General features: G+C 49.0%; 1 protein-coding gene and 1 long non-coding RNA gene across 4 annotated transcripts in view; one reads left to right on the plus strand and one right to left on the minus strand.

Moving 5' to 3' along the window:
* Positions 1-1,539: 1,539 nt before the first annotated feature.
* LOC119962105 lies at positions 1,540-2,912 on the minus strand. Its single transcript, XR_005459813.1, has 2 exons — positions 2,649-2,912; positions 1,540-1,872 (listed from the first exon to the last, which is right to left on the minus strand). It is a non-coding gene; the product is annotated as an uncharacterized LOC119962105 (long non-coding RNA).
* The window catches only part of epc2 (enhancer of polycomb homolog 2 (Drosophila)), a 77,084-nt gene continuing 55,537 nt past the window's right edge, over positions 2,064-23,610 (plus strand). Inside the window, exon 1 of one of the 3 annotated variants that reach the window (XM_038789981.1) lies at positions 2,064-2,567. In XM_038789981.1, coding sequence (XP_038645909.1) covers positions 2,415-2,567 — 153 coding nt within the window. In that variant the 5' untranslated portion in view covers positions 2,064-2,414. The remainder of the gene's footprint in view (positions 2,568-23,610) is intronic. The other 2 variants (XM_038789980.1, XM_038789982.1) reach the window with 2 other exon arrangements.

The raw sequence follows: 23,610 nt of genomic DNA on the forward strand, positions 1-23,610 counted from the left end.
ATTGGGAAGTTCCAAGATTTTGACTCATGACAAGTGAAGGAATGGTGATATATTTCTAAGTTAGGGTGGTGAGTGGCTTGGAGGGGAAACTTTCAGGTGGTGGTGTTCCCACATGTCTGCTCACTTCATCTTTCTAGATGGTAGTAGTCGTGGGTTTGGAAGGTGCTGCGAAAGGAGCCTTGATGAATTCCTGCAGTGCATCACTATGTGTCAGAGGTGGTGGGAGTGAATGTTTATGGAAGGGGTGCCAATCAAACAAGTTGTGGAGATGATGGCATTGGACTGTGGTGGGCACAGTAAGAAGTCTTACAACACCAGGATAAAGTCCAACAGGTTTGTTTTGAATCACTAGCTTTCAGAGAGCAGCTCCTTCTCAGGTGAAGGGGCTGGTTTAGCACAGGGCTAAATAGCTGGCTTTTAAAGAAGACCAAGGCAAGCCAGCAGCACTGTTCAATTCCCGTACCAGCCTCCCCGAACAGACGCCGGAATGTGGCGATTAGGGGCTTTTCACAGTAACTTCATTTGAAGCCTTCAATAAGCGATTTTCATTTAATTTCTGAATAGGTGGGTTCCAGAAGCACATATATAGGCAATGAACTATTTTAACGAGCTGCTGCTATAGCCACAGTATTTCAATAGCTATTCCAGTTCAGTTTCTGGTCAATGGTAACCCCAGAATTTTGAAAGTGGGGGATTCAGCGATGTTAATACCACTGAATGTCAAGGGGAAATAATTAGAAGCTATGTTGTTGGAGACGGTCATTGCCCGACATTAATGTTACTTGCTATTTGTCAGCCCGTGGTATGCTGCATTTGGACATGAACTGCTTCAGCATTTGAGGAGCTGTGAATGGTGTTGAACATTTTGTAGTCATCAGCGAATTCCCGTTTCATCAATGACCTTCCTTCCATCATAAGGTCAGAAGTGGGGATGATCGCTGATGACTGCACAATAAATGCTGGTCTAGCCAGCGAGGCCCTCTGACCTTATGTTGGACGGTCATTGATGAAACAGCTGAAGATGGTTGGGCAAACGGCACTACCCTAAGTTACTCCTGCAATGTTGTCCCAGGATTATGGACCTCAAAACAACTACAACCTTCTTCCTTTGTGCTAGGTATGACTCCAACCAGTGGGGGTTTCCCGTCCTAATTCCCACTGACTCCAGTTTTCCTCATGTCACACTCAAATCAAATGCTGCCTTGATTTCAAGGGTAGATACTCTCACATCTGTTAGCTCCTTTGTCCATGTTTGAACCAAGGTTGCAATGAGGTCAGGAGCTGAGTGACCCTAATGGAGCCCAAACTGAGCACATTAGTGCTAAGCAGGTGCTGCTCGATAGCGCTGTTGATGACCCCCTTCTATCAGTTTACTGATAAGATAAGACCAATATGGATGGTGATAATGAAGATCGTAGCAATGAATAATCACTCAAGACAATGAGTGGCAATCACCTTGGGTTCCCAATAAAACATGCTCATAACTCTTGAAAATTAAGACATTTCTTTTGTCTTAAATGAATTCTTGAGGTGCAGGGCTGGCAACATAAAATGCAGTTAATTTAATTACAAAGAATGAAATGTTTACATGCTCACGTAAAGAAATTGAAAGGTGCTGATAAATTTAGAAAAGATTACATTATAAAGCAAAGATTTGACAGCTGTTAAGTCTCTCTAACATCTAACATGTGGTCTTCGAGCCTCAAAAGCAGGGAACTCACTTAAGAAAGCATTTACGAGGACGAGAGGCTCACTCCACCACACATGCTGTGGATCTGAGACGTGGGAAAACAATTTCCTGTCAAGCCAAGGCTGCTTGACTCTAGTCCCTGGATTGTCGCAGAGGAGCCTTGCCTGCTGTGCAGAATTTAACTGAAAGAAAAAGAGAGAGGACGCAAACGAGACTGCAAAATAAATGAAGGCATTTTAGGAATGGGGGGTCGATTGGGTTCGGGGAGACAAGCTAACCTGGAGGGGTTTTGAGGATAGGTGTGTTTGCATTAAACAGTCTTGCACTTGACTGGGTTGTGATGGTGCGCGCGCAACCCCTCCCCCCACGTTGCTGGAGGCGCGCGCGGCTCCCTGGGATTGCTGCTTTAATGTCCGCCATGTTTGCCGTGGCGCATGTCGCGGACCGACTGCCAAATTTCGGTTTCTCGGGCTCGGCTCGGTCGGCATGAAGGGCATTTCGAGGAGCGCCCTATCCACCCAGGGGACGGACTCCTTAACTCGCATCCATGAGCGGCTCCGGGCGTCCCGCCGCCGATTTAAGACTGGTCTAAAACGCCATCTTTGTGCCAGTGAGCTCCGCTCCTTTTTCTGCGCGTTGTGTGCAGCAACCTCGCGGCGATAATTGGGGGATTTTTTTTTTCCGGGGGGTGAAAATTCCTCTCCCGGCCTCCCCGCGCGGCACCATGAGTAAACTCTCGTTCCGAGCGCGGGCGCTGGACGCCGCCAAGCCGCTCCCCATTTACCGGGCGAAGGATCTGCCGGATCTTCAGGATTGCGTCTCCATCAATAGGGCCGTGCCGCAGATGCCGACTGGTATGGAGAAAGAAGAGGAGTCGGTGAGTTGAGAGAGGGGGGGGTGTGGGTGGGCCCGGGCAGGGGGCGGGGAGAGAGGGAGAAGCGGCGGCCGCTGTACTCACTGCGCAAGTTACGGCTCCAGCCGCCATTGTTGTCCTTTCTAGCCAAACGGCTTTTTGGCGCGGAGATTTGAAACCTTGAACTCTTAAACTTTTGTTTTACAACGTGAGTGGAGACTTGAAATTTTAAAGTAAAAGCAGACCGAAATGACGAACGTCCTTTCTTAAGAGGGAAGAAAGCCAGAACTTATTTTGTTCCGAACATGTCCTATGATAACCGTCCTGCGATCTGGAGCTTTTGACGGTTTTTAGTCCGTTTCTTTTGAAAGGGTCCCGCCCCTACTTCCATCCGATTGGCTGAACGCCCCTGTCAATCTGGGCGGCCAGGGACATCCTCTCCGCTGATTGGGTATGGGCGGGTGACGCACTGCTGGTGTGGTCCGGTGCGGGGATAAACAGTGAACTCCATGCGCCGACAGCCTGGGTTTGACAGGTCACATTGCTGCCTGCTCCTGGCCTCTCCTCTGCTCGCTTTCATCGTGTCATGATGGCTGGCAACACTTTTAGCAACTTTACAGGCACCTTCAGCAGCAACGTGCGTTGTTGCAAAATGATCCAAGTGTGTTATTTACCTTTTATGCAAAGATATAACCTCAGTGCGATTCTAGGTTGACTTTCTATCGGGGATCACAACGTGAGCATTTTAGTCTGGGTTTGGAGATTTGCTCCAGGGGTATTCAGTAGCACATGTTGAGGGGTGTCATGTTTCTGGAGGAAAGCTGACATACTTCTCAAGGAAGAATGATTTGTGTGCTTTAAAATTGCCATTCATTTCTTCTCCACACTTAATTATCCCATGAAGTGGTGTGGGTTAAATGAAATTTGACATTTAATGTTGGCAAAGAAACTAAAAATAGGAGATGGCCATTCTGCGCTTTGTGCCTGCTCTGTCATTCATTACGATCATGACTGATCATCAAGTTAAATACCCTGATCTTGCCCCCCCCCCCCCCCCCCCCCATATTTCTGTAGCCCAAGAACTAATGGGCTGCTGTGGGACAGGCCGTGACCCACGGCAGCTTTCATGGCCACTTCCGGGGCCGATTCTCTCCCCCCACCCCACCCCCGGGCGGGGCTAGGAGCGCGGCCCCGTGCGTCACGGTGGCTGATGCGGCCGATGATGTCAGCCGCGCATGCGCAGTTGGCGTCTTTCTCCTCGGCCGCCCGGCAAGACGTGGCGGCTTGATCTTGCCAGGCGGCAGAGGGGAAAGAGTGCGTCTGTTTTGGACGCTGGCCCGACGATCGGTGGGCACCGATTGCGGGCCTGTCCCCTCCCGAGCACAGTCGTGGTGCTCACGTGCCAATCGGGCCTCTAGATGCCCCAAACGGGCATCTGGCACCCGTTTCACGACGGCAGCGAGCAGGTGTGTTTGCTGCCGTGGTGAAATGGGCGTGAAGGACCGGCCCATCGGCCTCGGAGAATCGCCGCTCGCCGTAAAAAACGACGAGCGGCGAATCGTTGGGGGGGGGGGGGGGGGGGGAGGGGAGAATAGCGGGAGGACGTGAAAAATGTCGATAGGCCCTCCCGCTATTCTCCCACCCGGCCTGGGGGGCGGAGAATTGCGCCCTATATCTAATTCTTTCTTGAATTTACACAACGCTTTGGCCTCCACTATTTTCTATGGTCGCAAATTCCACATGTTCACCACTCTGGGTGAAGGAATTTCTCCCCTCAATGTGAAAATGTTTACCCATTTTCATTGGGATTCCACCTGATAACTGGAGAGCCTATCTGTATGTAAATAATCTAGAAGCTAGGATATTAGCCATTGTCTGGAGCTTTTCACTGGTGGCCTGAAATTCATTTTTTTCTTTATATAAATTTAGAGTATCCAATTCATATTTTCCAATTAAGGGGCAATTTAGTATGGCCAGTCCACCTAGCCTGCACATCTTTGGGTTGTGGGGGTGAAACCCACGAAAAAAGGGGAGAATGTGCAAACTCCACACCGACAGTAACCCAGAGCCAGGATCGAACCTGGGACCTCGGCGCCGTGAGGCTGCAGGGCTAACCCACTGCACCACCGTGCTGTCCCGGTCTGAAATTCTGACTTTTTAGTATACTTCAGTAGGGAGATGGAAAGCCTGGGCCATAAAGCTTATTACTTGCATTCAGCAGTTACTGCATTCCATTGTTTTTTTTTTGTAAAAACATGGAAAGTTCAATAAAAGTTGTTCCTGGTTTACATTATTACTCTTTTTGCATTCAACCGTGATACCTTTTGTGCATTTCGCAACAGATAAGTGTTAACGTTTTTTATAGAAGTTTCCAGTCATCTTGTAACCTACAATTAAAATATTTGTGTTGATACCTAAATGAGAAAATCATTGTCCATTTGCTGCTATAGCAATTATACAACTACATCATAGTCGCATTTCTTCATCACATGATTAGTTGATATATATGTATCTAATTATTTTCCACTCTTTGGATCATATTCGCTGTTTTACACATTATAGTTTTTTATTCTTTCACAGGATGTAGGCGTCACTGGCTTGGCCAGCATTTGTTGCCCATCCCTAATTTCTCTTGAGAAGGTGGTGGTGTAGGTACACCTACAATGCTGTTAGGGAGGGAGTTCGAGGATTTTGACCCAGCGACTAAAGGAACGGCGATATAGTTCCAAGTCAGGATGGTGTGTGACTTGGAAGGGAACTTACAAGTGGTGATAATCCCATGCATCTGCTGCCCTTGTCCTTCTAGGTGGTAGATGTCACGGGTTTGGAAGGTGCTGTCGAAGGAGTCTTGGTGAGTTGCTGCAGTGCATTTTGTGTATGGTACACACTGCTGCCACTGTGTGTTGGTGGTAGAAGGGTGCCAATCAAGCGGGCTTTTTTCTCAATTGTGTAGAGCCTCTTGAATGTTTTGGAGTTGCAACTGATCCAGGCAAGTGGAGAATATTCCATCACACTTCTATTTTGTGCCTTGATGGACAGGCTTTGGGATGTCAGGAAGTGAGTTATTTGCCACAGAATTCCAAGCCTCTGCTTTGCTCTTTGGGGCTGATCCAGTTTATAGTATATAAACAAATAGCCTATCCAAACAAAATGTTTAGAGCCCTTTGCTTTGCCATCTATGAGTTTTCATTATATGATTTTTAAAAAATGTTTAGACTTGCACAATATCTGATTCCTTTACTTTTGTACTCTTTGATCATTTCATCACTTTGATCACTTTAGGGAATTTTGTTCCTCGAGTGTTATTGTTGTAAGATACTTATTAACAAATAGGCTGCCACTTGTTTCTGACTTTGTAGTTTTTCCTCCCTCTCAGGGTCGATATATTCACCCTTCCTGTAGCGTCCCAGAACCATTGCTTACACCCTTAATTTGCCTGTAGATCCCTGTCAGCTTTCTGATCATCAGCTGGGGATTGTCTTGCTATTTTATTTCCATTAATGGTTTAATAATTTATACGTTGGCGTAGTGGTTACCACTGCTGTCTCGTGGCGCCGAGTTTCCAGGTTTGACCCCGGATCTGGGTCACTGTCCGTGTGGAGTTTGCACATTCTCCCTGTGTTTGCGTGGGTTTTGCCCCCACAACGCAAAGATGTGCAGGGTAGCTGGATTAGCCACGCTAAATTGCCGCTTAATTGTAAAAAATTTATTGGTTACTCTAACTTTATTAGAAAATAATAATTTATACGTGGTTGAATACTCGGAATATTTGAGGACTGTTCGATCAAATAGTACAATATGTGTTCTGCAAGCTCATGCATGTATTTTTTTAACAATAATACTGCTGGAGCAACATCAAAATCTCTTCTCTCTCGCCACCCCAACTCTAGCTCCTTCCAGACGCAAGACCGTTTCCATCGAAGCCGGTCTGTAAACCAGCGTTTGTCACCCATTCACAGGAGAAGACGAGCCAAGCCTGCTCTGCCATTCAGTATGATCATGAGCTTCAGCTTTACTTTCCCTGAGAAACCAATCTGTCCATCTCAGCTTTAAATATATTCATTGGATTTGTTTATTGTCACGTGTACCCAGGTACAGTGAAAGTATTTTTCTGCAAGCAGCTCCACAGATCATTCAGTTCATGGAAGAAAAGGGAATTAAACAAAATTCAAGAAAATACAAAATAGGGCAACGCAAGATATACAATGTAACTACATAAGCATTGGCATCGGATGAAGCATACAGGGTGTAGTGTTAATGAGGTCAGTCAATAAGAGGGTCATTTAGGAGTCTGCCGACAGTGGGGAAGAAGCTGTTTTTGAGTCTGTTCGTGCGTGTTCTCAGACTTCTGTACCTCTTACCCGATGGAAGAAGTTGGAAAAGTGAGTAAGCCGGGGGGGAGGGATCCTTGATTATGCTGCCCGCTTTCCCCCGGCAATGGGAGGTGTAGATGGAGTCCATGGATGGGAGGCAGGTTCGTGTCATGGACTGGGCGGTATTCACGACTCTCTGAAGTTCCTTGCGGTCCTGGGCCGGGCAGTTGCCATACCGGGCTTCGATGCAGCCCGATAGAATGCTTTCTATAGTGCACCTGTAAAAGTTGGTAAGGGTTAATGTGGACATGCCGAATTTCCTTAGTTTCCTGAGGAAGTATAGGCGCTGTTGTGCTTTCTTGGTGATAGCGTCGACGTGAGTGGACCAGGACAGATTTTTGGTGATGTGCACCCCTTGGAATTTGGAACTGGTAACCATCTCCACCTCGGCCCCGTTGATGCTGACAGGGGTGTGTACAGTACTTTGCTTCCTGAAGTCGATGACCAGCTCTTTAGTTTTGCTGGCATTGAGGGAGAGATTGTTGTCGTTACACCACACCACTAGGTTCTCTATCTCCCTCCTGTATTCTGACTCGTCGTTATTCGAGATCCGGCCCACTATGGTCGTATCGTCAGCAAACTTGTAGATGGAGTTGGAACCAAGTTTTGCCACGCAGTCGTGTGTGTACAGGGAGTAGAGTCCCAGGGGGCTAAGTACGCAGCCTTGCGGGGCACCGGTATTGAGGACTATTGATGAGGAGGTGTTGGTGTTCATTCTTACTGATTGTGGTCTGTTGGTCAGAAAGTCAAGGATCCAGTTGCAGAGTGGAGAGCCATGTCCTAGGTTTTGGAGCTTTGATATGAGCTTGGCTGGGATTATGGTGTTGAAGGCGGAGCTTGGGTAGTCAATAAATAGGAGTCTGATGTAGGAGTCCTTGTTTTTGAGATGCTCTAGGGCCAGGGAAATGGCATCTGATGTGGACCGGTTGCGACGGTATGCGAATTGAAGTGTGTCAAGGCATTCCGGGAGTATGGAGGTGATGCGCTTCATAATCAGCCTCTCTAAGAACTTCATTACAACTGACGTCAGGGCCACCGGGCAGTAGTCATTGAGGCATGTTGCCTGGTTCTTTGGTACCGGTATGATGGTGGTCTTCTTGAAGCAGGTGGGGACCTCGGAGTGGAGTAGGGATAGGTTAAAGATGTCTGTGAATACCTCTGCCAGTTGGTCTGCGCAGGCTCTGAGTGCATGACCAGGGATCCTGTCCGGGCCCGTCGCCTTCCGTGGGTTCACTTTCAGGAAGGCCGATCTGACTTCAGAAACTGTGATGGTGGGTATGGGTGAATTATGGGCTGCTGGGGCACTCGACAGCGGATTGTTGGTTACCTGCTCAAACCGAACATAGAATGCATTAAGTTCATCGGGGAGGGGTGCGCTGCTGCCAGAGATACTGCTCGGCTTCGCTTTGTAGCCCGTTATGTTGTTTAGTCCTTGCCACAACCGCCGAGAGTCTGTCTGTGACTCTAGCTTAGTTTGATATTCTCTCTTGGCATCTCAGATGGCTTTGCGGAGGTCGTACCTGGATTTCTTGTATAGGACAGGGTCGTCTGCCTTGAACGCCTCAGATCTGTCCTTCAGTAGGGAGTCAATCTCACGGTTGAGCCATGGTTTCCGGTAGGGAACATACGTACTGCTTTCTTTGGCACGCAGTCGTCCACACATTTGCTGATGAAGTCTTTTTTTTTTTAATAATTTTTATTGGAATTGTTTACAGAAAATATAAAAATATAACAACAAACAATAAAATGCAACAAAATACCCCATAACAACCGTAACACCCCCCCAAACCGTATCAACACATGTATCAGATCCCCCCCCCCCCCCCCCCCCCCCCAACCCCAACAAGAGAACTTAACAATAAGTTAAAATTGAATAAACAAAATAAAATAAAATAAACAAACACAGTCATCGTCCCCCCCTTCCCCAACCCCCCCCGGGTTGCTGCTGCTACTGTCCCAGTACCCTATCGTTGAGCCAGAAAGTCGAGGAAAGGTTGCCACAGCCTGAAGAACCCTTGTACTGATCCTCTCAGGGCGAATTTGACCTTCTCTAGCTAAAACCCGCCATGTCATTGATCCAGGTCTCCACGCTTGGGGGCCTCGCATCCTTCCATTGTAGCAAGATCCTTCACCGGGCTACTAGGGACGCAAAGGCCAGCACACCGGCCTCTTTCGCCTCCTGCACTCCCGGCTCCACCCCAACCCCAAAAATCGCGAGTCCCCATTCTGGCTTGACCCTGGATCCCACCACCCTTGACACCGTCTTCGCCACCCCCTTCCAGAACTCCTCCAGTGCCGGGCATGCCCAGAACATATGGGCATGGTTCGCTGGACTCCCCAAGCACCTGACACACCTGTCTTCATCCCCAAAGAACCTACTCATCCTCGTCCCAGTCATGTGGGCTCGGTGCAGCACCTTGAATTGGATGAGGTTGCTGATGAAGTCTGTGACGGTGGTGGCATACTCATTTAAGTTAGTCGCTGAGTTCTTAAATATGGACCAGTCCACTGTCTTTAAGCAGTCGCGTAAGAGCTCTTCTGTCTCCTCGGACCAGCACTGCACAACCTTAGCTGGATTGTCCCGCTTGAGTTTCTGCTTGTAAGCCGGGAGAAGGAGCTCAGTTTTATGGTCTGATTTCCCAAAATGCGGTCGGGGGATGGAACGGTAGGCGCCCTTGATTTTTGAGTAGCAGTGGTCAAGCCCCTGGTGGGACAGGAGATGTGCTGGTGGAATTTTGGCAGTACACTCCTGAGGTTGGCTTTGTTGAAGTCTCTGGCCACGGTGAACAAGGCCTCCGGGTGTTCTGTTTCATAGTTGTTTATGACTGTGTACAGTTCATCCAGCGCCATCCTCACTTCTGCCTGGGGTGGGATGTAGACCTCTGTGATAATGGCTGAAGTGAACTCACGTGGAAGATAGTATGGGTGGCACTTTACGGTCAAGTATTCCAGGTCTGGGGAGCAGTAGGTCGCCACATCCAAGCACCAGGAGGAGTTGATGAGGAGGCAAACCCCTCCACCCTTCGCTTTGCCTGAAGATGCCGTGCGGTCCGCCCGGTGAATAGAGAAGCCTTCAGGTTGTATGGCACAGTCCGGTGAGGCAGGGGTGAGCCATGTCTCTGTGAAACAGAGCACACAACAGTCTCATACTTCCCTCTGAGAGGTAAGTCTGGCGTTAAGTTCATCCAGCTTGTTTTCAATTGCTTGGAAGTTTGCCAGGAGTATGCTGGGGAGAGGGGTCTTGAAACCGCTTTGCTTCAGTCTAACCTGCAGACCGCTGCGTTTCCCTCGCTTCCTCGGTCGGCGGCTGCTGCTGGGTGATCCTGGGATCCGATGGGAGACGTCAGCCTTTGTGGAAGGTAGGTGGTTGCGTCTGGCGGGGTCCAGGGTGCTGGTTACGTTTCCGGGGTCGCGTCTGGCAGGGTCCCGGGTGCTGGTTGAGGCAGAGGGGTTGCTGGGGGGGGTTTGTGATCCGGATGGGTCCCGGCGTTCTGCGGGCGCGGGAATAGCTTGCAGCACGTTCGGGTCCTCGCGTGCGGTCTCCGCCTTTTCTGGGGTCCTGGGTTGTGGGCAGGGGCTTCCTGAGGCAGGTTGGGCTAGGTCCCCTGGTCTGTTTCCTCCCTGGGCGCTCCTGGGGTCGGATCTTGAAGCCGGCACAGTCGGGCCTCCACGTGAATTTTCCTTTCTTCCATCACCAGGTAGGTCGGGTTGCTGGACGGGCCTCTCTGGGTCGGGTCGCTGGGCGGGTCTCTCGGGGTTGCGTTGGGCCGGGTCTTGCCGTCGGGGGTCGGGTCGGGAGCTCCGGGGACTAGGCCGGGCGATCCAGGGGCTGGTGTCGGTAGTTAGGCCAGGTTTGGAGCTCCGAGGCCCGGGTCGGCTCCAAATCGAGGTCGGGGCTTCACTTCTGGTTTGGGCCCGATATTCTTCCAGGTCACGGAGGTCAGGTCGGGTCGGGTCAAAAGGTTTCCAAGGGCCTGGGAGGATCTTCAAGCCTGCAAGAGAAGATAAAAGAGGGAGGTTAGTAATAATGTTAGCTTTATAATTAATTTTTAAAAGATTAGAACGAGTATAAGTTGAGTAAAAAGTCGATCTGTTGGGGAGAGCTTGCAGAGAGATGCCTCGCTCCGGCGCCATCTTGAAATAAATGCCTCTCTGGTGCAGATGCAACCCTCTTGAGGTAGTGAATTCCAAAGATTTCACAACCCGTTGAACAAAGAAACTTCTCCTCTCAGTTCAAATGAACAGTCCCTGATCCAGAAACTGTGCCATTCTGTTTTAAAGTTCCGAGGCAGGTGAAGCAATGGACGTGATTCTCCCAGCCTCACGCTGGGCTGGAGAATCCCTGTGAATGGGGCACGCTGCCCCGCCGCCGGCACACGATTCTCCACAGTGCGGAGAATTGGCGCCCGCGTGTTTGGCACGGCACTGGTCGCGGGCCGCTCTATGCGGCCAGCCCGCCGATTCTCCAGCCTGCATGGGCCGAGCGGCCATAGGAAAACAGCCGAGTCCCGCCGGCGCCGTTCTAACCTGCTCTGGGCCGGCGGGACCTTAGCATGTAAGGGTTGGGTGGCGGCCTGGGGGGGGGGGGGGGGGGCGGGGGGGCCTCCGATGTGGCCTGGCCCGCGATCAGGACCCACTGATCGGTGGCCCAGCCTCTGTGGCTGGGGGCCTCCTTTCGTACATGTCGGTCCCTGTAGCACTGCGACATGTTGCGTCGGGGCCAGCGCGTTGAAGAAGGCCATTGCGTATGCGCGCGTTGGCGCCACTGCGCATGTCCTCGTTGGTGCCGGCGCAGGTGCGGATCCCGCGGCGCCCAGTTCGTGCCGGGATCTGCAGCTGGAACGGCGCGAACCGCTCCAGCGCCGTGCTGGCCCCCTGTAGGTGCCAGAATTAGGTGTGGGAGCGGCCCGTTCATGCTGTCGTAAAATGCAACGCCGTTTACGATGGCGTGAACACTCTGCCGCGGCATGGGAGAATCCCGCCCAACATAAATTTGCTGATGACACCAAGATTGGTGGAGTAATGAATGAGGTGGAGGGCTGTTGTTGGCTGCAAAGAGACATTGATGGGATGCAGAGTTGGACCGAAAAATGGCAGATGGAGTTTGACCCTGATAAGTGCGAGATGATTCATTTTGGTAGAAAACATTTGAATGCGGATTACAGGGTCAATGGTAGGGTTCGGAGGAATGTGGAGGAACAGAGAGATCTTGGGGTTCATGTCCACAGATCTCTGAAGGTTGCCGCTCAAGTGGATAGAGTCGTGAAGAAGGCTTATAGTGTGTTAGAGTTTATTAACAATTGAAGAGCCGCGGGGTTATGCTGCAACTGTACATGACTCTGGTGAGACCACATTTGGAGTATTGTGTGCAGTTCTGGTCACCTCATTATAGGAAGGATGTGGAAGCATTGGAAAGGGTGCAAAGGAGATTTACCAGAATGCTGCCTGGATTGCAGGATAGGTCTTATGAGGAAAGGTTGAGGGAGCTAGAGCTTTTCTCTTTGGAGCGGAGGAGGATGAGCGGCAACTTAATAGAGGTTTATAAGATGATGAGGAGGATAGATAGTGAACATTCAGAGACTATTTCCTCGGGTGGATGTAGCTGTTACAAGGGGGCATAACTATAAGATTCAGGGATGTCCGAGGTAGGTTCTTTACTCAGAGAGTGGTTAGGGTGTGGAATGGTCTGCCTGCTGTGATAGTGGAGTCAGACACTTTAGGAACTTTCAAGCGGTTATTGGGTAGGCACATAGAGCACACCAGAATGACGGAGTGGGATAGCTTGATCTTGGTTTCGGACAATGCTCGGCACAACATCAAGGGCCGAAGGGCCTGTTCTGTGCTGTACTGTTCTATATTCTATATCTCAGTATCTACCTTAAAGCCCTTCATGATCTTGAATGTTTCAATGAGATGATCTCTCAACCTTTTGAACTCCAGAGAATATGGAGCTAATTTACTCAAGTCTCTCAGCATAGACAGCTCTCATCCCAGGGACCAATATAGAGAACCGTTTCTGTATCACCTCCAGTACAAGTTTATCCTTGCTTAAATATGAGACCAAAATTGTTCCAGTTGTGGTCTCGCCAGAGCCCTGGACGGTTGTGGCAAGACTTCGTCCCCTTGCAATAAGGGTCAACGTGCCATTTGCTTTCTTCATTGCATGTTCTATCTAGATGTTAACACTGTTTCTTGTATGACTACATCACTGAACATCAACATTTACAAATATCACGCCTTTTAAAAATCTGCTTTTCTATTCTTAATAACCTCACACTTGCCCACATGATACTCAGCCGTCACCTTGTTGCCCACTCAATTAGCCTGTCTATGTTTCTTTGCAGACTCTTTTACATCTGCATCATGGCTTACATTGTGTCATTAGCAGACTTGGATACATTACTCTTGGTTTCTTCCCCAAAATCATTACTGTGTGTCTCTTCGTTGGAAATATAATTATAAATAACAGAGGCCCAGCACTGATTCTTCTGGTACTCCATTAATCATAGCCTGCCATCATGAAAATGTTCCTTTTGTCACTACTCTCTGCTCAATTCTTTGCCCATGCTAATATTTTCTGTAGCCCATACCGAATGCTTTTAGGAAATCTAAGTATACTGGGCGCAATTCTCCGCAGTCACGACGGTGCGGAGAATAGCGGGGGTCGTAAAGTTTTACGGCCATGCTAGTCCGACGCCCTCCCGCTATTCTCCCCCACGCCCGACTCCCGATACGAATCGCTGCCGCCGTTTTTTTACGGCCAGCAGCGATTCTCAGCTGTTCGATGGGCCGAAGTCCAAGCCCTTTACGGCTGTTTTTACGAACGGCAAACACACCTGGTCTGGCCGTTCGTAAAAACGGCCGTAAAGTGCCGATTTTTAAAACCATGGCACCGATTGGCACGGCAGTACCACGGCCGTGCCAAGGGTGCCATGGGCCTGCGATCGGTGCCCCACCGATCGCGGGCAGCGGGTACGATACCCGCGCACTCTTTGTCCTTCCGCCGCCCCGCTGTATCACTTCGCGGGGCGGCTGAGGGGCATCCCGGCCCGCGCATGCGCGGGTTTCGCGCAAATGCGCGATGACGTCATCCGCGCATGCGCGGGTTATAGTCTTCCAATCCGCGCATGCGCGGCTGACGTCATATGACGCGTCAGCCGGCGTAAACTCTGGCAAGCGGGCTTAACGAAATTTGTTAAGCCCGCGATGCCGGAGTTTACGGCGGCGGCATACTAGCCCCGACCGGGGACCAGAATCGGTTCCCGGTCGGGGAAGGGGGGGGGCTGGCGTCAAACCCGCCCGGATTTGATGCCAGCCTTACGATTTCTCCCTGTGTGGGAGAATCGCGCCCACTTGTTCCCCTTTATCCAACTAGTTGCATTCTCAAGAACCTTTTTCAAAAAAAAAAAAATTTTTTTAAATTGCCAAACATGACTTCCCTTTTGCAAAACCATGTTGACTTGTTCTAATCATTATATGCTTTCTAAGTGCATTTAGAAGATCAGTACTGATGTCAGGCTACCTGGCTTGTTGTTCTCTGTCTTCTCACTTCCTCCTTCCTTAAATAGTGGTGTTGCATTTGCTAGCTTTCAATCTGCTTGGACTGTCCAAATCCAGGGAATTTTGAAAAATCATACCAACGCAACTGTTATTAGCTCCTTGGTTACCCTCTATTTCTGGTATGAAACTTGGGGTGTACTGTGCAGACAGACAAAATATTTGTTCAGTGTCCCTGCTATTTCTTATTACCTGTGATTAATTCTCCTGTCTCCGCCAATAAGGGACCAATGTTGACTTGCTACTCTCTTCCTTTTTACATCCTTGTAAAAACCCGTATAATCTATTTTTACATTTCTGGCTAGTTTATTCTTGTAATCAATATTTTTCCCTTTTATCAACTTGGTGCCCTTTGGTTTCTAAAACACTTCCAGTCCTCAGACTTGCTACTATTTTTTTCAACATTATAAGCCTCTTTCAATTTAATACTATTCTTAACCTGCTTAATAAGCTCTGGATGGTTCCTTCTTGATGGGTTTTTGTTCTTGAATGGAATGTTTTTTGTTGTTAGAAATGTTGACTTGTTTCTTTAAAAGTTTCCCACTGTTCATTTACTCCCATCCCTTATAGTCTATGGGCGCGATTCTCCGCCCCCCACGCCGGTTGGGAGAATAGCGGGAGGGCCTCCCGACATTTTTTGCGCCCTCCCGCTATTCTCACCCCCCCCCCCCCCCCCCCCGCCCGACCTACGACACGAATCGCCGCTCGCCGTATAAAACGGCGAGCGGCGATTCTCCACGGCCGAGCGGCCGGGCCTTTACGCCCGTTTTTTCATGGCAGCAAACACACCTGCTTGCTGCCGTTGTAAAAACGGGCGCTGGATGCCCGTTTGGGGCATCCAGAGGCCCGTTTGGGGCAGGAGCACCACCGTTGTGCTCGGGAGGGGACAGGCCCGCGGTCGGTACCCACCGATCGTCGGGCCTGCGTCCAAAAGGGAAGCACTATTTCCCCTCCGCCGCCCGACAAGATCAGGCCGCCACATCTTGTCGGACGGCGGTGGAGAAATGCGGAACCGCGCATGCGCGGGTTCCGTCAATGGTGTGATGACGTCACCCGCGCATGTGCGGGTTGGAGCCGGCCGCGCGTCTTCTTGGTGCGTGGCCTTAACGACGGCCAGTTTCACGGAAGCCTTTACGACTCTCCGCATTTGCGGAGAATCTCGCCCTAATTACCCAGCCTTTGCCAGCCACCCCCTCATAATCTATGTATCTTGCTTTGTTTAATTTAAAATTCTTGTTTGGGACTGGGGTCTGTAGTTTTCAAGCCTAATTTGGAATTCCATTGTTTTATCACTTTCCCTGTGCATATTTTATGGTGACATTACAAATTGACTCTGACTCATTGCACAATACCAGATCTGAAATAGCGTTATCCTGAATAACCACAATCCCTTATAGCCATGCCTCTGTAATGGTGATTAGATCTAAACCAGATGTCTCTATTTGTGCCACTAGTTCACAACATATTGCACCAGGAAACTGTTGCAAAAGCATTCTACAAACTCCACTTCCAGTCCACCTTTGATGATTTGATTGGTTCAGCCCATATAAAGATTATGCCTCTTCCCCAACAGCCTTTGTTACAATAATTTTTTGTTTAATGCTCTGCCAATGGTAGAACTACAATCTGGGGTAAAAGATAAAGTTGCCATCGTCCCAGATGACCATAGGCTGCATTCTCCTTTTCAGGGGGAGAGCTGACTGGTAGCGAATTAACCTGAGGATCACCACACCTCAGACAAGGGATACGATTGAGAAGGTGGGTGGGGCCTTCATGTACAACCTCAGCCAATACAGGAAGTGAACCCTCACTGCTGGCCTTGCTATGCATCAGGAACCAGCTGTCTAACCAAACCAGCCCCCTATCAGTGGGCCGTTAAACTATTTCCACCAGCTCTTTTTGAATTTGATATTCCTTTTTTCTTATAAATTTAGAGTACCCAATTAATTTTTTTTCCAAAAGAGGGACAATTTAATAATAATCTTTATTAGTGTCACAAGGATGCTTACAGTAAGACTGTAATGAAGTTACTGTGAAATTCCCCTAGTCGCCACACTGCGGCTCCTGTTCGGATACACTGAGGGAGAATTCAGAATGTCCAATTCACCTAACAAGCACAACTTTCGGGACTTGTGGGAGGAAACCGGAGCACCAAGAGGAAACCCACGCAGACATGGGGAGAACGTGCAGACTCCGCACAGACAGTGACCCTGCAATTCCTACTCTCCATTTATACTGATTCTACTTTGTGATTTGCTCCTGAGCTGGGTCATTTCTCACTAACGTCCTTATGTGATCCATCAATATCAGCATTGTTCTTTTGAAATGTGTGCCCAGGAATATTTGTATCCCACCGTGGTAATTTTGTAACAATGGCTCTAATAGTGATTAGATGTAAACCATATGTCTATTTGTGCCACTAGTTCATCTATCTGGTTGCCTTCGGGCAGCACGGTAGCACAAGTGGATAGCACTGTGGCGTCACAGCGCCAGGGTCCCAGGTTCGATTCCCCACTGGGTCACTGCAGAATCTGCACGTTCTCCCCGTGTCTGCATGGGTTTCCTCCAGGTGCTCCGGTTTCCTCCCACAGTCCAAAGATGTGCATGTTAGGTGGATTGGCCGTGATAAATTGCTGTTAGTGACCAAAAAGGTTAGGAGGGGTTATTGGGTTACGGGGATAGGGTGGAAGTGAGGGCTTAAGTGGTGGTCGGTGCAGACCCGATGGGCTGAATGGCCTCCTTCTACACTGTATGTTCTATGTTCAGATGCTACGTGTATTCAGGTAAAGCAATTTGAATTTGTCTTTACTAGTAGTCCCTCCATGGATCTTGCCTGATTGCAGTTGCCTTGTTGTGTTCCCTGCCTGATTCCAGGGTGTCTCCTCCCAGCTGGAAGAGAACTTGGAATGGGAGGGGAAAGATCCAATTGTCACGGTGCACATCTGTACTGACAACATAGGTAGGACTAGGAAAGAGGATCTGTTGAAGAGGGGGCAGCACGGTAGCATTGTGGATAGCACAATTGCTTCACAGCTCCAGGGTCCCAGGTTCAATTCCGGTTTGGGTCACTGTCTGTGCGGAGTCTGCACATCCTCCCCGTGTGTGCGTGGGTTTCCTCCGGGTGCTCTGGTTTCCTCCCACAGTCCAAAGATGTGCAGGTTAGGTGGATTGGCCATGATAAATTCCCCTTAGTGTCCAAAATTGCCCTTAGTGTGGGTGGGGTTGCTGGGTTATGGGGATAGGTTGGAGATGTTAACCTTGGGTAGGGTGCTCTTTCCGGGAGCCGGTGCAGACTCGATGGTGTGTGCGTGGGTTTCCTCCGGGTGCTTCGGTTTCCTCCCACAGTCCAAAGATGTGCAGGATAGGTGGATTGGCCATGATAAGTTGCCCTTGGTGTCCAAAATTGCCCTTAGTGTTGGGTGGGGTTACTGGGTTATGGGGATAGGGTGGAGGTGCTGACCTTGGGTAGGGTGCTCTTTCCAAGAGCCGGTGCAGACTCGATGAGCTGAGTGGCCTCCTTCTGCACTGTAAATTCTATGATCTATGATGAAGTATGAGCATCTCTAGGACAAACTGGATTACTACCTAAACCGCAAACACACCAGCATACGGTAAATAAGATCAGAGTTGAATGTGTGGGATACAGGAAGCTGTACCATTGGAACAGCTTTAACCGAAGTGTGCAGTGTCCTGACTATAAATAGGGCTGTAGAGAGAGCATGAAATCGGTGGGCGGGGTTCAGTTGAGCGGAGATTTGGGAAGTTAAAAGATAAAAGACAAGGCAGACGAATGGAATATGACAGATCGTACAAATATTAGGAGTGCACCAGCAAATATGGTCAGAGCAGGGAAAATGGCTTTCCAAAGTCGGGAAGATGGGGAGTAGAGCTCAGTTGAAGGGAAACATAAAACTTTGAGGCAATTGAAAAGTATAATGGGTAAAGACAAGCAGTAGTTTAACTAGTTAAGCTATCAATTTAATGCAGTAGTTTAATGCAATGCTGGTTTAAATTATTGCCTTTGCTTAGAGGAGTGTCATGAAATCCACTGATCTTTGTGTCTCTGGGTGTGAAATTAGAAGTCTGTGGAGATTGTAACATTTAAGACAGGATGTTCAATGCTTTTTACGATAGATCCTGCCTAGCAATAAGGATGGGCCCCTCTAGGAGTGTTTTGATCGAACCCCAGATCAGTTAATGTATTAGTGAACAGCTCTTCTTGCAGTCAGTTTTGGGGAGTCTGCCTGGCAGCGCACACAGAGGTAAGTACAGGCAGAGGCCCTAGTTAAGTTGCTAAAAAGTTATCTGTAGGCAGCAGACTAAGTGAAGAGGCAATTGGGGCAAAGATACCCCTTTGGAGCAGTTTTGGCATGGCCATAATTCTGAAAGTGTGCTTGTGAGCTGCTAGTGTTTGAGTGTATTTGGGAATCTCGGAAGGTGAGATTGTTAAAGCTGTCAGATTAGGAGCAGTTTTGGCATGGCCATAATTCTGAAAGTGTGCTTGTGAGCTGCTAGTGTTTGAGTGTATTTGGGAATCTCGGAAGGTGAGATTGTTAAAGCTGTCAGATTAGGAGTAATTTCTGGAGAGAATTCTAAGAACAGATTTTGGAAGGTGAAGCTGGGAATCTCTCATGAGACAGAGTTGCAATGAAATTGTTTGGCTTGGTGTATACTGAAGTCTGGATGGGTTCTTGAGAAATCCATTGGTCATCTTTGGTTGCCTCTGTCGTTTACTCTTCAACCATGGTTCATCGTTAATTCACAAGTACCTCATACTTGTCCTGAATGTTAGAATCTTAAATGCATATTGTAAATGATTTTATCTCTCTGGTCTTGGACAGTAAAGTTTGTTTTTTGGTATTCAAAACCCATACCAACCTTTATTCCAAAAGTAGGTATCTTGAATCTCAACTTTTATCTACTTTAAATAAAATATTATTGGTCCCTAACCAGATTTCCCCATCAACTTGGGTCTTGCCAAATGTAACAGAGATCAATCTTAAATCTCACCCGCCAATCACCTAACTGCTCATCTTTGAACTACTACTAGAAGCTGACTAATCATAATAAGAAGTCTTACAAAACCAGGTTAAAGTCCAACAGGTTTTTTTTGAATCACTAGCTTTCGGAGCACAGCTCCTTCCTCAGGTGAATGAAGAAGTGGGTTCCAGAAACATAGATACAGACAAAGGCAAAGATGCAAGACGATACTTTGAATGTGAGTGTTTGTATCATTCAAAGTATTGTCTTGCATCTCTGACTTTGCCCATATATATGTTTCTGGAACAGTGATGTACCATTTGTCAATGCATTCTGTCGATTATTCTTTTTTTGTCTACTATGTACGTACTGTGTACTTTCCCTTAGCTGCAGAAAAAGACTTTCCACTGTACTTCGGTACATGTGACAAATCAAAATCAGTTATTCCTTCAATTTTTCCTTTGTCTCGTCCAGGCGGGAGCGTACCACCTCCAGCATTGCACGTACAAGTCCCCACAGTTTGCCTTCCCTCGATCATTTGCGTCCAACAGTTCCTCAACTTGCAAATGTCCTGGTATCTGGGGGGGTACATTGTCGTTTCCCTTTGAAGATAGTTTTTGATCTGTATATGTCTCATTTTGTTTCCTTTTGTTAGTTGGAACCTGTCTATGAGTTCCTCCAGGGTCGCTATTCTGTCGTCTGTGTACATGTCTTTAACCGTCAGTGTCCAATTTTGAAGGTGGCGTCGTTGCTGACGTGTACTTGCAGTTGTTATACATGGGATTCATAATGGGCATTTCGGTTAGACCGAAATGCTGTCACCTGGTACCACTTTCGGAGCGTGGCTACTACCGCTAGGCTAGTACTTGGTCGAGGAGATGGTAGTGCAGTTGTGGCTAGAGCACATAGGGATGCTCCTTTCCAGGAACCCTCCTCCATCCTCTCCCTTCAGCTGCTGGTTCCTTCACCCATCCGCTTACTCTTTCTGCTGTGGCTGTCCAGTGGTAGAACTGTAGGTTTGGGAGGGCCAGGCCAGGCCTCCGATGCTTCTTTTACTTTATAGGACACTTGTTCTGGATTCTCAGGTTGTTCTCTCCTTCCTTTCTCTCTCTCTCTCTTTCTCTTTCTCTTCTCTCTCTCTCTCTCTCTCTCTCTCTCTCTCTCTCTCTCTCTCTCTCCTCTCTCTCTCTCTCTCTCTCTCTCTCTCTCTCTCTCTCCCCCCCCCCCCCCCCTCACACCACCACGGCATGATTAGTCTGTCTGCCGTGTTACTTTTGAGAGCTATTTGACACTTTAATGGCGGAGCCGCACAAACCATGGCGCTTTGCAATTAACGATGCATCTCTTCTTTACCAAAACTTGCTTCATGATTTCCACATAAAAACTGGCATGTAGATTTCAATTGTTATTTTGACAACAAAATCTAAACTGTTAATATTTTCATCACGTATGATAAATTGAGCTGCCAAGAATTGTTTTACTTTATATTCTGAGTAAATTCTAGTAAGTCTCCTTTGTACCCGCGCAAAGGTCTTGACATCCTGCCGAAGGTGCAGCACCTGGAATTGGATGCAATATTTCAGCTGACCAGCAGAACTTTCTTTGCTTTTTCTGTCCTTCAATTTTTTTTAATAGCCATATCAACTTCTGTCAAAGATCTGTGAAATTGAACCCCATGGTCTTTATTCCTGCCCGATATTAACTTATTTGATTCCCTCCTATATTTATGGTAAGCTTAGCAGGAAGAAAACATTATTTGTTCATTTATTGTGTATTTGGCCCTGAACGTCCCTGAATGACCAACACCCTACCTTCTTTGTCACAGAAAGTGTCTTTTAATGTCGTTGGATTATAATTACTAGTTCGGACTTGTACTGATTAATCACTTGTACTGCAGGACAGAAAAACTGGCTTAACATTTATCTGTAATAGCATTCATGGCCTTTTGAATCATGTTTGTAATCTGAGATAGCAGTTACATACTGGCAAAGGGCTGCACTGTGGGTAGTGTGGCTTTTCATAACAAGCCCATGGATTGAGCAGTGATAGTATATGTCACTGACTCCATCTATCTTCTTCACAATTGAGTTTGAACAATCATCTAACAACTCTGTGTCATTTTTCACCCAGAGAGGAGTTTCTGGCCACGTATTCGCACCGTCACTTAGACCGCCCATTTCCACCTCCACAACATTGCATTTCTCTTCTTTCACTTATTTGCTACTTGATGTGCTTTTATTACCTCTAGGCGTGACAATTTCAACACACTTCTGTCTGACTTCCCATGTTCTACCTTACATATACCGGGGCTGGATTCTCCGCCCTGCCACATATCTGCCTCGACCCGTCGGCAGGATTCTCTATTACACTCGCCGATCAATGGGGTAGAATCCTGTCCCATGTCTTTCAAAACTCTTGTGCTTGCCCGTTTTTGGCCAGTCCCGCCGGCGTGGATTAGAACAAGGTCCATACCGGCGGGACCTGGCTTTGAGGGCAGTTTGCAGAGTCTTCAGGGGGGAGGGGGGGGGGGGAGAGAGATTCGGCCCCAGAGGGGCCCCCACGGTGGCCTGGTCCGCAATTGGGGCCCACTGATCTGCGGGCGGGCCTGTGCCATAGGGCACTCTTTCCCTCTGCGCCGGCCTGTGTAAGGCTCTGTGATGGCCGGCGCGGCAAAGAAACCCCCTGCGCATGCGTAGGAATCACGCTAGCGGTTCTGCGCATGCGCCAGAACACGCTGGCGCTCCTGCGCATGCGCCAACTCGCGCTGGACGGCGGAGGCCCTTCTGCGCTGGTTGGCGCGGTGCCAACCCCTCCAGCGCCTGCCCAGCCCCCGGAAGTGCGGAGTATTCTGCACCTTCTGGGCGGCCTGTAGGCGGAGTGGTTCACGCCACTCTTTGGCGCTGGTACGGCCCGCCCCGCCGATTGCGGGAGAATCCCGTTCCATGATTTCCCAACTAGTTCCCTCAGTCTGTTCAATCTCTCTTCATAGCTCAGTTCTTGGAGTTCAGATTTTATTACAGTGAATCCATGCTGCATTACCTCCAAAGAGAAATGTATCATTCTTGAAGTGTGGTGCCCAGAACTGCACGTTGTATTTCAGTGCTGGAATTTTCCAGCCCACCCCTCCCAGTGAGGAAAACTGCAGCGGGGTTGGTGGCCCTTTGAAATCTCCATTCACATCGGAAAAGAGGGATGGATGAGGTTAGATGGAGGATGATTTGGGAGGGTGGTGGGGGTGGTTCAATGCAGTGCCCCTGAGGAATGCCGAACCCTCCCTCTTGTCCCCGCCCCCACACCTGGGGTAAACACAGAACCTAAACCGCACTGTAAATCTGTGCCCGTGCACAGGGGGATCAAATAGCTCTGGAACAAAGGGCAGGATGAAGAGAATGTGAGAGAGAGAGAAAGGGGGAGGGAGGAGAAAGAGGCCCAGGGGGTGGGGAGGCAGAATTAATCCAAATTCCTGCTTATTTCCTCAGACTCTTCAAAAGGTTGTTTCTCCCCAGGATTAGAAAAGGTGCCTTGATAATTCACAGCGCAGAACCCTTTCTGCGCTGTGAATTATAAAGGCAGAGCCCAGAAACTTTGCCAAAAGTTTTTCCCTCTCTCTCCGCGCGTTTTTCCTGTTGTTGTGAAACTGACTTGAAATCGCAGAGGCTGAAGCTGAAATAGACAAATCCAGACACATCTCCCACCCCGGGATCCCAGCATTTCCCTCTGCATTCTAACCAGGCAATATTCCTGGGTTTAGGCAGATTGCAATATACTCACCAAAGCCCTGCTCTCAGCCAGAGGACGGACGGGACTCCCTCTCTCTGTCTCTCTCTCCCTCTCTCTGTCTCTCTCTCTCTCTCTGTCTGTCCCCACAATCTCCCTCTCTCTCTCTCTCAAACAAAGACAAGGCAGCTGGGAGGAAGGGGAGCCTTGAGGAAGATCTGCTGATGCCCCCATCCAATGGATGCCCGGGGCCAACGCACCGTTGCCCCCCCCCCTGCATGCCGCTACCCCCTACCTCTACCCCTACCCCCCCACCCCAAACCCCCCCCCCCCCCCCAAACCCCCCCCCCCCCCCCAACGGCGCTCCCCCCCCCCCCCACAAACGCCGGTACTCTCCTCTCCCCCCCCCCCCCCACACACACAAACGGCGGTACGCCCCC

Source organism: Scyliorhinus canicula, chromosome 2 (assembly GCF_902713615.1).
Source record: "Scyliorhinus canicula chromosome 2, sScyCan1.1, whole genome shotgun sequence".
NCBI lineage: Eukaryota > Metazoa > Chordata > Chondrichthyes > Carcharhiniformes > Scyliorhinidae > Scyliorhinus > Scyliorhinus canicula.